At 38.4% G+C, this 14,411-nt stretch overlaps 1 protein-coding gene across 1 annotated transcript in view; it reads left to right on the top strand.

Moving 5' to 3' along the window:
* Window positions 1–14,411, top strand: part of NCAPD3 (non-SMC condensin II complex, subunit D3) — a 152,144-nt gene that overhangs the window by 38,403 nt on the left and 99,330 nt on the right. Inside the window, exons 9-13 of the mRNA XM_006871006.1 lie at window positions 1,011–1,083; window positions 1,821–1,946; window positions 2,084–2,336; window positions 3,544–3,600; window positions 3,819–3,908. Of these exons, the coding sequence (XP_006871068.1) occupies window positions 1,011–1,083; window positions 1,821–1,946; window positions 2,084–2,336; window positions 3,544–3,600; window positions 3,819–3,908 (599 nt within the window). The remainder of the gene's footprint in view (window positions 1–1,010; window positions 1,084–1,820; window positions 1,947–2,083; window positions 2,337–3,543; window positions 3,601–3,818; window positions 3,909–14,411) is intronic.

The following is a 14,411-nucleotide window of genomic DNA, read 5'->3' as shown; positions in this document are numbered from 1 at the left end:
TTTAGTTTCTGGACTTTAGTGAGTAATGCATCGAGTCTGTTCTTCAGATGATCTCTGAATTTAGGTGGGATGTGTTCAAGATCACATTTTGGCTCTCATGGACTTGTTTTAATTTACTTCAGCTTCAGCCTGAATTTGCATATGAGCAATTGATGGTGTGTTCCACAGTCTGCCCCTGGCCTTGTTTTGGCTGATGATATTATGATATGGAGCTTTTCTACAGATGTAGTCAGTATAATTTTTGTGTATTCTAGTTGGTGAGGTCCACTCCTGGCTCTTCTTTCTTGGTGGTGGTAGATCTCTCTTTGTCTGCTCATGTCTCTTCTCCTTTTATCTCTTGTAAGATAAATGGTCTTGCATGCCACAGCACTGAGAACTTTCCTTACGTAGAATCAAGGCCCTGGTGGTATTAAGGGTGGTGCGGATCAGCACTAGACTGCAAGCTATAAGGTCGGCAGCTTAAAACCCACCAGCCACTCCTTGGAAACACTATACAGTTTTTCTGTGAGTCAGAGCTGACTTGAAGGCACTGAAACAAAAACAACATTCCACGCTTAATACTCTTACTGGTTTATCACATCAAATCATATCACATCATAGGGTATCATCACATCATTGCCAAATCACTAAAAATCAATAGTCCAGCCATGGAACACAATATGCCAGACACTTGGCATCTTAATTCTTTATTTGTAGCAAAATGAGTCTTACAATGTTGAGGTAGATTGTTTTTAATATTTAGGAATTCTAAAGAATGGGAACTACTAGTGTTGCGCTGTAGGATAAACGTGCTACTGCAAGGTTGGTTTGAACCACACGGTTGGTGGTTCAAACTCACTGGCCGCTCCTTAAAAATCCTATACAGGGTCACTGTGAGTTAGAACCAGTTTGATGGCACTTAACAATAACAACAAAACGTGGGAGCAGTAATTTTTGAGGACAGAGTAAAGGAAAATTATTTTGTTGTAATAGTTATATTGTAATAGATGATGTGTTTTTCTTTTAAATAGCTTGCTTGTGGATGAACTAAAAGAAAGCGTATTCCCAGTTCTTCGTATCTTACTCCAGCATATTTGTGCCAAGGTATTATTTGACTTGATAATACTATAAATGCAAGTGTATGTTGATATACATATGTACGAAAGTGTGTATGTGTGTGTATGTATGTATGTGTTCTTAGGAATGAGTAGAGTATATCATTACCAAAAGTGTTTTTTTTTTTTTTTTTTTTCACCAGTAGTTTGTCTAGACAAAGTGTTCTTTAAAAATAGTACATTGGAAAACTTCAATTATATACAAATATAGAGAGACCTAGGGGGATGAACCATTACATAACCATCACCCAACTTCTCCATTTTTGTGTCAGTTTTCCCCCCAGTATATATACATACTGTTTTTGAAAATTATATTTCATAAATACTTCATTATGTTTCTGAGTTAAACTAAAAGCAATAAAATATATTCAGAATATTAACATATCTAAAAACCACAGTAACTTCTTAATATAAAAACATGTAGTTAGTCAATGTTCGAATTTTCATAATTATCTCTTATATTTTTTAAATGGTCTGGACAAATTTTCTGAAAGTACATGGATCTTGGGAATGCTACGCTAAGTTTATATGTTAATATTTCTGCAGAGGATTTATAGATATCTTACATTTTAGGCTTTCAGAGGGATTTGAAATTTGAAATGTGTTAGTCATTTATATTATATCCAAAGATCACTCACTAATTTTCAACTTTGGTTAGGTAGGACATGTGCATCAGTTGTATTTTAGGTGGATGTTGGCTGAATAGCTTCCCTGTTTGTGTTTCAGGTGATAGATAAGTCAGAGTACCGGACGTACGCAGCCCAGTCGCTGGTTCAGTTGCTTTGTAAACTTCCTTCTGTGGAATATGCTACATTCATTGCCTGGCTTTACAGATACTCACGAAGTTCCAAGGTAGGAGAAATAGCTGTATGGAAGCTTCAGTCGTGGCTCCGCAAACTACTAATGACAGTCAGATCTGAATACATAAATTGAGTTTCTTTGATTTTCATTCTGAACTAATAAAAATTCCTATGATTTTGCTTTACCAGATCCCACACAGGGTTTTCACCCTTGATGTTACTTTAGCTCTATTAGAACTGCCGGAAAGAGTGGTAGATAACTCTCTCTCATTGGAGCAACAGAAGTTTTTAACGCAGAAGTTCTTGGTACAGGAAATTATGTTTGACCGTTGTTTAGACAAGGCCCCTACTGTCCGCAGCAAAGCATTGTCCAGTTTTGCACATTGTCTGGAATTATCTGTTAACAACACATCGGAGAGTGTTCTGGAACTTCTCATTAACAGTAAGTATGACAACTTTTGTCACGTGAAACCTGTTTCTGTTTGCCAAGAGATTAGACTGTACAGGAATCATTCTTTTAAAAATAAAATAAATTTCATTGTGACTTGAGTGAAGGTTTACAGACAGGTCATTAGTTTTATATTCAACCAATCACACACCTTGTTTCATCTCAATCCCCTCTATGCAACAACAGTTGCTCATTTCCATTCCACCCACCTTCCCATCCCTTCTCAACTGTGTCCTGAGGAAAATGTTGCCCTTTGCCGAATGATTGACCATTCCATGGTGAGTATGCTTCACTAGTGTTTCCCTGCTAAATACCTATATACTGTGGCTGAAAATTGGGTCATGAGGGTAAGTTCCCTTCTAAACCTGAAGGGTGGTCAAGGACCATAGTCTCAGATTCCTCCAGTCTGTTTTTGACTAATTAGCGTCTTCTTTTTTTTTAATAATTCTAAGTTTTATTCCACTGTATCCAGGACCGCCTGATGTAATCCCTTTCAGAGCAGTTGGTAGTCTCAAAGTTGTGGTGACATGTTTATATGTTTATTTGCATGGGGGACTAATCATTTCCAAGCATCTTCCATTCTTACCTCTTCTTACTTCCGCACATGGAGAGACCGCATTTTAGATGGCCACTCCTGAGCTTTTAAGATCCCAGGCGTTACTCACCAAAGTAGGATGTAGAGAATTGTCTTTGTGGACTAGGAATCATTCTTTATGGTTTATGTATCTATTATTCTTTATGTATTATTATTACTACTATATTAATATTATGTATCTATATTTTTATTCTTCATGAAGAATAATAAATACTGTGTATTTTCACCCTCATAAACCTGCTGCAGTATATTTTGTCATATAACATAATAGGTAACCTGATGCATTTAAAAAGCCTCGTTAATTTTTCAAATTGTCACGTTTTAGAAGTGAGAAAGTTGATTGCTTTTAATATTACTTTGTGTTATTGAGCATAGAATTGGGTGTATTGGGGCCTAACACTCATTTTAAGTTTCTTCCCAAGAAGGAGAACATTATTGGCAGCAATTTACAATGTCTCATTGTCCTCAGGCATGATTATCTTGAATTTGATTCTGTGTTTATTTGTCACGTGAAACCAGTTTGTGTTTGCCAAAAGATTAGACTGCAAGGTTTATGACACTGTCTTTTCCCCCACTCCTCCATCTTTTCTGTCTGCATATTTTTAGGTCGTTTAGTGTCAGAAATAGAGAGCCACCCTGGAAGCTTACTGAAAAATTCATCAGGTAATGAATCAATGCATTTTCATATTTTTAATAATTTTTTCTTAAATGAATTGTTGTCTGTTTCAAATGTTTACATTTATGTGTTTAAGACTCTTCTTTTTTCTTCATCAAAAACATTGAAGTTTATTTTAGTAATGATGTAACAACTTAAATAAGTAACATGCCAGGCTTAGTTTGTTAAAAGATTAACTGATTTTTCTTTTTCAAATATCTTGAAGGTTTTTCCTTTGAGAAGCAGACATTTAACCGTTTGGGATCTTCAGAGGTGACCAGGTCAGACAAAAATACTGAAACAGTTGAAGCAGGAGGTATGTCATATTTTATCACTGTTAGAGGAGTCCTGGTGTGGCGCTGTGGGTTAATGTGCCAGACTGCAAAGTCGTTTGAACTGTAAGGTCGGCGGTTCAAGCTCACTAGCTGCTCCTTGGAAACCCTATACAGGGTCTCTATGAGTCGCAACCGACTCAGTGGCATTTGACAACAACAACAGAGAGATAATAACTATTGGATTATGGAAAACTGCCAATCGAATCTTAAAACCTACATGTCATTTTAAGATACCGAAAATGTAGCTTATTCATGATCATACACTGAACCCTAATATAGTGTTAACACTTAATGGAATATAAAAAAATATTTTCTTATTAAAATAAGTAGTTATGAACTCTTGGGATTGCTTACCAAAACAGGACTGTTTACTAGGGAATGTGCAGTAGAGACTAAACTTAGGTTTGGGAAAAAATCATCACCAAATGGGGGGAAGGGTGAAGAATTCTGTGGTACTCAACTCCTGTTCCTATTTTTAGTACCTTGTCTGTTTTCCACCATGTTATCTTGACTCTGATTAAGGCTTCCCAGAATCTGTCTACTTTTAATGCCATGATAGGGAACTGTGAGTCCACATTTCATTGAAAAAGATAATTCAGAATTTAGAATTTAGTTTGTAATTTTTGTGCACCACCTATGTAAACCATTTTATTAATAAAATTTATTTTGTAATTGCTTTTGAGAATATCCACAACAAAAACACACCAACTTCAGTTTCTGCATGTACAATTCAGTTATAGGATTAAATTCTTGGAGTTGTGCAAGCATTCTCATGTTCTTTTTCTGTGTTCTTCCTCCATTGACATAAACTCAATGCCTTTTAAGGTTCCTATCTCGTCTTTCTAGTTGGCCGTTGTCAGTTTGATCCCATAGACATAGTGTTTCAAAGAACATAATGCCAAAGGTTGTCTTTGCTAGGTAAACTATTAGTTGGCTATAAGACAATGTTAGGGGATGTATGTAGTGTAAGATTAACTTAGGGGAATAGTTTCAGGGTTTTATCAGGTCTCCAAGGCTCCAGAGGAGTTCTGGTGTAGCATTGTGGGTAAATGCTGGACTGCAAAGTAAGTTTGAACTGAAATATTGGTGGTTCAAGCTCACCACCTGCTCCTTGGAAACCCTATGCAGGATCACTATGGGTCAGAACAGACTCTACAGCACTTAACAGCAACAACAACATGGCTCCAAATAGTCTGTATTTCATGAGGATTTGAAGATCTATTGTGTACTTTTTCCTTTTTGATTAGGATTTTTCTGTAGAATCTTTGATCACAATGAGCATGAACCATTTTGTAATGGGGCATAGATGTTGCATTGTAACTAATTTTTATTGCTTTAGAGTTGTAATTTTCTACGTATGGACTTATGGAGTAGTTGTGGATCCTCTCTCCTGTGGACGTCAACACAGGATCCTGAACATGGTTGATGTAGACTTTCGAGCAATAATCTGGGATGTTTTAAATGTCAGTGTGAGTCAGGAGGGAAAAATCAAGGCTGGAATAGGCATTTAGACAGCTATGGAGCCTAGAAAGTTGCTTTACTTGGTTATGTGTTGGACTCAGTTTTTTATCTATAATTCGAAGAAGTATATAATATGGTAGAGAAAATGCATTGTATTAGAAATTAGAGATAGTCTGTATTCTTGTACGTCATTGTTACTAATGGGGTGCGTGGTGGCTCTGTTGTATAAGAACTGGACTGTGACCCACAAGGTTGGTGGTTAGAGCTCATCAGCAGTTCTATGGGAGAGAGATGTGGTTTCCTGCTCCCCAGAGATTTCCGGGGTCCTGGTGTGGTGCTGTGACTTTATGCACTGGACTGCAAGGTAGGTTTGAACTGTGGTTGGCAGTTCAGTCTCACCAGCTGCTCCTTGGAAACCCTATATAGGATCCCTATGAGCCGGAACTGACTCGACAGCACTTAACAACAACTTGGGTAGGACTGACTTGTTGGCACTTAACAACAACAATTATTACCAATTAGCTGCATGATCCAATATATGGCAGTCAACAGAACTCCCTAATTGTCAAATTTTCTGATTCTAAAACCTTTCATATTCACCACAAAGCGTTATTGTGCAAGTTTGTTAGGGAAGAAAATGATTTGAATACATATGAGGAGGTTTCAAATAATTCATAGAAAAGTTCCATGATCTTTTCATGACTTTTTGAAGCCTTCTTGTATATAAAGAGAGACAGAGTGGAGTGTGTGTCCATATAATAGTTTAATTTTGTAATTTGAGTTATTGATTTATGTAACACATCTGATACAGACTTGGCTCAGATGTAGGTGAATTTCTTAAGGACCCTATAGACGAGTAGGAGAAATGAAATAGCTGTGTATATGCGCACCTGAGATGCAGATGTTGAGGTGCAGGTAAAGTGCCATAATAATTACTGTTTATGCCTGGAGAGCAGCATAGAATTAGATTTGTATGGCTAGATATTAGTATATGCTACTTAAGTTAATTTAGAGCAGGAACTGAATTTGTAAGAAACAGATTCCTTACAACATTAGGAGAAGTCAAGATGTGTTGGTACAAAATCAAAGAAACCTTTATTAAACAAATACCAAAATTTGAAGCCATTTTTTTCTTGACATATCAACATATCTCTTGTAGTTAAGTGCTGCCGAGTTTGTTACGACTCATAGCGACCCATTATCAGGTTGCTGATGAGCAACTGGTGGGTCTGAAATGCCAGCCTTGTAGTAAGTAGTCCAGTGCTGATACTATAGCACCACACCAGTTTCTCCATCTAGGTTTATACAGTTCTGAAGACAGTGTTTTCATCTCTCTAATCCTTGCTGTAGGATCAGCACTGGACTGTGAGCCATTAGGCCAGCGTTTCAAACCCGCCAGATGCTTCTTGGAAACCTTATACAGGGTTGCTGTGAGTCAGAATGCACCCAATGGTGCTTAAAAACAATACCACCAAACCTTCCATGCGTACTTTTGATCTAATAAAAAGCAGTTTTTGTATCCTCAAAGAACTTAAATCATGTTCCTTGAGTTTTTAGAACAAAAAGTCTAAGGGGCAAGGCCAAGGCTGTGTAAGGATAATGGAAGTTCTCATAGGAGAACCCATGCTACCCTCCAAAAATGAGCAGGTTTGTTTGATGGCAAAAACATTCTTTGGCTCAACTTTCCTAGTTTTTTTCTCACCAGTGGAATTGTACATCTTCTTAAAACTTCTTCCAAATAAGCCCCCTTGATCATCCTGTCTCCTTCAGTAAAATCTCTGAAGATTATACCTTTGGAATCCCAAAAATTAGAATTGACTTCTCTACCTTAAATTTAGCTGGCCCAACAGATCCCCTGTGGAGCCATTGTGTTGGATTGCACCTTTTTCTGCAGGCGTTCTAATGAGACGAACACAAGTGATTTACTGAGAGAACTTGTGCACAGCCATCCAGCGACCAGAGGCAGTTTGAAACATTTTGTTCTAATAAACCTGTACATGTATGAACTAGAACCACAGTAGCAATAATTTTTGACTTACTCTTAAAATAGTAATTTAATCTGGAAAATTGCTAATTACTTGTGTTGACTTCATTTTTCTTAGCAAATTAGAGATGTACTTGTTCCCAAGCAGCATTAAATTATCCTGATTTAATGAGATTTTTAAATTATAAAATGCTACCAGATATAAGCTCTGGTGGCGTAGTGGTTATGAATCGGGCTGTGAACCTTAAGGTCAGAAGTTCGAAACTACCAGCTGTTCCGCAGGAGAAGGATGAGGTTTTCTGCTCCCCGTAAAGATTTGCAACCTCGGAAACCCTGTGCAGGGTCACTATGAGTCGATTCAGACTCCATGGCACATCACCAACACCACTACCACCAGCAACAACAACAGATCTAAAGAACCTGTGTTCCCATCTTATTTTGATAAACTAAAAAAAAATCTTATTGTTAGCATTAATTACATGTAAAAAAAAAAAAAGCTGTTAGTTACTGCATGCCAGGCACTTTGTTATTTTGTTAAACTTGAGATATAATTTCACTTAACAACAAAAGAGCTTTGTGGAGTCCTGGGGGGGGGGGGGGCTGTAGGATAATGCATTGGACTGCAATGTCCATTTGAACTGCAAGTTTGACAGTTCAAGCTCATCAGTCGGAAACTCTATACAGGGTTGCTATGAGTCAGAACTGACTCGCTTGCACTTAACAGTAAAAGAGCTTTGTAACACTGCCCAAGCAGGACGGAGGCCAGGCCTAGGGGATAACGGCCAGAGAGAGGTCTAGCTGTGGGCACTAGTTGAGAAGATGCTATGCTGACTGGAAAAACTCTGCACTGAGCATTTCTTTCTTTTTTTAAATGTTTTATTGTGAATTATGTGATAGTTTACATGGGAGAACATTAGTTTTACATTCATCCTATCGTATATAGTCTCATTGCCATGGTTACAGTCACCTCCATGCAATCCTTCCCCTGTACCCCCCAGGTCTTCAGCACACAGTCGCTCTCCCTCTCTGGATCTAAAATCTCCAGCTGCTCCATCGCTCCACGTCATCATCTCTGGCTCCATTTCAGGCATCACTGCTTCTCTGGGTAGGGTCCCGCTCTCTGCTCTTCTCCCTTGATGGTCCTAGGGACCTCCGCTCCTAGACTGAAAAGTTAATCACTCCCCTCCTTGCTATAAAACGTCCACCTTTACACTTCCAACACTCACAGTCAGTCCTGATAACAATTATTCACTATTGTATCACAAGAGACCCGTCTGCATTTCATTGCATCAACCCCGCCTAGACAGATTGAATACTACTCACTGGAGATTCTACCTTCCTCCAGGCCTGCACTGAACATTTCTTACCCTCAGTTTTAACCTCTTAACTTCTCTAACTAACCATACAACTGTGAGTGTACATTCTGAATTCTGTGTGGCCACTGCAATGGATTATCAAACCCAATTGACTAGAGAGTGTTGTGGGAGGGATCGTTGGCACCATTTTTTGCAATGGGTATTTGTGTTTTTGTTTTTAATAACTATTACAAGTAATGCTGCTATGAAGTTTTTATATAAGTTTTTATGTGAACATGTCTTCATTTCTCTTGAGTTTTATCTAGAAATGGAATTGCAGAGTTATAAGTATTTACTTAACCTTTTAAAAATCTACCAAACTTGTTTCCTAAAGTGTCTAAACCATTTTACATTCACATCAACAATGTATGCAGTTTACAATTTCTCCACATCCTCACAAACACTTGTTGCCTTTTTTATTATAGCCTTCCTCCAAAACATACTGCCATTGAGTTGATTAAAATACATACAGACCCAGTGAAATGCCTCACTAGGTTTCCGAGGTTATAAACCTTTATGAAAGTAGATTACCTCCTCTTTCTCCAGTGGAGCAGCTATTGGGTTTAACTCAACAACCTTTCAGTTAACAGCTGATTTCTTAAGCACTTAGTCACCAGGACTCCCTATAGCTATCCTAGAGGGTGTGGAAGGAACCTAATAGTTAAGTGCTTGGCTGCTAACTTAAAGGCTGGTGGGTCAGCTCATGCAGTGGCTCCACTGGAGAGAGCTCTGGTGGTGTACTCCTCTGAAGATTGTTCTTGTTAGGTGCTCTTGAGTTGGTTCAAACTTATAGTGGCCTTGTGCACAACAGAACAAAACACTGCTTGGTCCTGCACCATCCTCACAATTGTCACACTTGACCCCTTTGCTGATGCTACCATGTGAATCCATCTTGTTGGGGGTCTTCCTCTTTTTTCACTGATGCTCCACTCTTCCAAGAACCATGTCCTTCTACAGGAACTGGCTCCTCCTAATAACATGTTCGAAGAATGAGAGACAATCTCACCATCCTGGCTTCTAAGGAACATTCTAGCTCTATGTCTTCCAACACTGATTTATTTGTTTTTCTGGCAGTCCATGATACTTTCACATCAGTTTTTGTAGGATGTTCCTTTTTCATTGTCCAACTTTTACATGCATATGAGGCCATTGAAAATACCATGGCTTAGATGGGGCTACTTTAGACCTCAAACTCAAATCTTTGCTGTTGAACACTGTAAAGGAATCTTGTGCAGCAGATTTTATTTCAAGACTGCTGCTTCCGTGAGTGTTGAGAGGGATCCAAGCAAAATGAAGTTTTTGACAACTTCAAATTTTTTTCCATTTATCATGATGTTATTTATAGTTCCAGTGTGAGATTTTTGTTTACATTGAGCTGCAACCCATACTGAATACTGTGTGGTCTTTGATCTTATCTTCATCAGTAAGTATTTTAAGTCCTCTTCACTTTGAACAAGCAAGGTTATATCGTTTGCATATCACAGGTTGTTAATGAGTCGTCTTCTAATCCTGATGCCATTCTGTTCCTCATATAATCCAACTTTTCCGATTATGTGCTCAACATACGTATTGAATGAGTATGGTGAAACAATACAACCATAGCATACATCTTTCCTCATTTCAAACCATTCAGTATTCCCTTATTCTGTTTAAACAATTGCCTTTGGGTCTGTGTACAGATTCCTCATAAGCACAATTAAGTGTTTTGTAATAGTCATTCTCACTGTTATCCATAGCTTATCATGATACACAGTCTTTCTGTAGTCAATAAAGCACAAGTGAATAAGGAAGACCGTAGAAGAATTGATGCCTTTGAGTTGTTGTGTTGGAGGAGAATACTGAAAGTGCCATGGACTGCCAGAAGAACCAATAGATCTATTTTGGAAGAAGTGCAGCCAGAGTGCTCCTTAGAGGCCAGGATGGCTAAGCTTCGTCTCTCATACTTTGGACATATTATCAGGAGAGAACAGTCGCTGGAGAAGGTTGTCATGCTGGGTAAGATGGAGGGTCAGAGAAAAAGAGGAAGACCCCCAATGAGATGGATCAGCCAGGTGGCATCACTGATGGCGTCAAGTGTGACAGCGGTAGTGAGGTTGGCCCAGGATCGGACATTGTCTCGTTCTGCTGTGCATGTGGTCGCTATGAGTCGGTTCTGACTTGATATCACCTGACAACAACAAACATCTTTCTGCTATTCTCTGCTGTCCTCCAAGATTCATGACTCATCACCAGTGAATTTCATTGTTCAATATCCCTGTTTGAACCCAGTTTCAACCTCTGGCAGTCTGCTATTGATGGACTGTTGCATCTATTTTTGAATTATCTTGAGTAAAACTTACTTGCATGTAATAATGATAATTGTTTGATTTCTGCATTCTGTTGGTCACCTGTCTTTGGAATGGATACAAATATGGATCTCTTCCAATCAGTTGGCCAGATAATTGTCTTCCAACTTTCTTGTCATAGATAAAGTTTGTCCATGCATTTGAATTTGTATTCAATCAGTTCCTGGAGCCCTGGTCATCATCAGTGTGTTCAGTGCAGCTTGGACTTCTTCCTTCAGTACCATTGGTTTTTGATCATATCCTGCTTCTTGAAATGATTGAACATTGACCATTTCTTTTTTGGTGTAGTCACTCTGTATTCCTTCATTTGATATTTTGTGTATTACTGTTCATTGCCAGTGAGTCGGTTCTGACTCATAGTGAACCTGTAAAGGTTTCTGAGGAGCAGTTGCTGAGCTGGATCCCTCAATCTTGGCTATCAAACCAACTTTGCAGTCCAGTGCATTAACCCACAGCACCACACCAGGATTCCATTTTGCCTTTGTTGTTGTAAGTGCTATAGAGTCGATTCCTACCTATAGCTACCCTGTATAGGGTTACCAAGGAGCAGCTGGTGAGTTTGAACCACCAACCTTGCAGTTGAAACGACTTTGCAGTATGATGCATTAGCCCACAGCTCCACACTTCTTGTTGTTAGGTGCCATTGAGTCAGTATCGACTTAGAGTGACCCCTTTGTACAACAGAACAAAACACTGCCCAGTCCTGTGCCAACCTCACAATTGTTGCCACATTTGAGCCCACTGATACTGCCACTTTGCTAATCCATCTCGCTGGGGGGTCTTCCTCTTTGTCTCTGACCCTCCACCTTACCAAACATGATATCCTTCTTCAGCAACTGGTCCCTCCTGACAGTATGTCTGAAGTGTGAGAGACGAAGTTTGGCCATCCTGGACTCCAAGGAGCACTCTGGCTGCACTTCTTCCAATACAGATCTGTTGGTTCTTTTGGCAGCCCATGGCACTTTCAGTATTCTCCTCCAACACCAGAACTCAAAAGCATCAATTCTTCTATGGTCTTCCTTTTTCATTGTCCAGCTTTTGCATGCTTATGAAGTTATTGAAAATACCATGGCTTGGGTCAGTCGCACCTTAGTCCTCAAGCTGACATCTTTGCTCTTCAACACTTTATAAAGGTCTCCTGCAGCAGATTTGCCTAATGCAATACATTGTTTGATTTCTTGTCTACTACTTCCATGAGTGTTGATAGTTGATCTAAGAAGAACGAAGTCCTTGACAACTTCAATCTTTTCTCCGTTGATAAGAATGTTGTTTATTGGTCTAGTGGTGAGGATTTTTTTTGTCTTTACATTGAGATGCATTCTAGAGTCCTTCAGTCTGGAAAGTCAAGGTTTGAAGTTTTTCTTCAGTTCTTTCAACTTCATAAATGCTGAACATGTTCTTCCCTTTTGGTTTTGTAACTTCACGTCTTTGTACATTTAATTATAATGCTTGACTATTTTCTTAATGGCCTTTTGTTTTCTCCCTGTTTATGTTCTTGATATCATCCCACAACTCTTCTGATCTTTTTTCATTAGTTAGTAGTGTATGAATGAAGGTTATAGCCTTGTAGACGATTAAAAAAAATTATTTTCCCACGTTTTGTTAGTTGACTTTTCATTTTCTAAGTATCTTGAATCGTAGCAATTTTTTTGATGAAGTTCAATGTATCTGTTTATTCTTTTTGTTGATTTTTGTGCTTTTATTTGTTTTTAAGAGACAAAGGTCATGGTGATTTGTATTTGTTTTTATCTGAGTTTTGTTGTTAAGTGCTATTGAGTTGGCCAACTCATAATAACCCTATGTATAGGGTTTCCAAGGAGCAGCTGGTGGGTTTGAACTGACAATTTTGCAGTTAGCAGTACAGTGCTGATCCTACAGTGTCGCACCAAGACACCTGTGGTGTGATACAGGGGTCTAATTTGTTATTTTGCATTTGACTATCCAATTGTCCCAGCATTTGTTAATATACTTTTTTTTCCCTTACATTGTTTTTGACACTGTTGTCCAAAAAAAAAAAAATGCATTGAATATAGAAGTATGGGTTTATTTCTCTACTTTAAATTCTGTTCCATTGATCAGTATGTCTGTCTTCTTGCCACTACCTTGTAGTCTTGATTTCTGTAGCTTTGAACCAAGTTTTGAAATTGAGAAGTGTGAGCTCTCTATTTTTGTTCATTTGTTTTTGGGGTATTCTGGGTCTATTGCATTTCCATATGAATTTTAGTATTAGCTGCCAATGTGTGTGAAAAAAATTTTTGGGATCTTGATAGGGATTGACCTGTAGATTTACGGGAAAATACTGCCATCTTAACAACATTCCAGTTTGGTTATTAAGCCACTAAGCCTTCTAATTCTTATACATGGAATAATTTCCCACTTAATTTGTTGTTGTTCTTAAGAAACCCTCTATAGGGTTTCCGGTGAGTGGCTGGTGAGTTTAAACCACTACCGACCTTGCCTTTCAAACCAGCCTTGCAGTCCAGTGTATTATTCTGCAGTGTATTATTCCCATTTAACTAGGTCATCTTTTATTTTTTTTGGTGATGTTTGTAGTTTTCAATGTATGACTCTTGTACTTAAAAAAAAAAACTTTTTATTGTGAGTTGAGTGAAAGTTTACAGTCAAGATCATCATCAGTTTTACATTAAATAAATCATACACTTTGTTTCATCTCAGTGATTGCAATCCTTTCCATGAAACAGTGCTTAAACCTGCTTCCTCCCTGTCGTTCCTATGTACATTACACCCACCTTTCCATCCCTTCTCCACTTTGTCCTTAGGAAAACATTGCCCATTGGTTTTTGAATGATTGACCATTCCATGGTGAACATATCTGACTAGTTCTGTTGTCCCCCCACCTATAAACATATCTGCTGCCTGGCTGAAAATTGGGACACAAGGGTGAGTTCCTTTTCAGACCTGAAGAGTGGTCAAGGGCCACAGTGTGAGGTTCCTGCAGTCTCTTTCTGACCAGGAAACCCAGTCTTTTTTTTTTTTTAATTAATTATTTTGAGTTTGTTTCACATTTTCTTCTCTTCCGTGAATCTTCTAATGTTACTGGGTACCATCTAATTCCTCTGGTCTCAGAGTCATGGAGACTGATGTCCACATGTTCCATTAATGCACTGGACTAAATGATTCCAAGGTTTATCAGTTCTCATTACCCTTCTTCCGCACATGGAGGGACTCAAAGCTACACCTCAAGTGGCTGTTCATGAGCTTTTTTTTTTTTTTTTTCCATCGGTTTCACATTCAACAATTCATATAACTTGTTTCATTACATTGATTATAATCCCCTCCATATACCATCAGTTAAAAGTATTTCTCTCTATCCACTTT

Source organism: Chrysochloris asiatica, unplaced genomic scaffold, assembly GCF_000296735.1.
Source record: "Chrysochloris asiatica unplaced genomic scaffold, ChrAsi1.0 scaffold00158, whole genome shotgun sequence".
NCBI classification, from domain to species: domain Eukaryota; kingdom Metazoa; phylum Chordata; class Mammalia; order Afrosoricida; family Chrysochloridae; genus Chrysochloris; species Chrysochloris asiatica.
The sequence above is the reverse complement of the archived record's forward strand: the minus strand, read 5'-3'. Positions and strand labels throughout refer to the sequence as shown.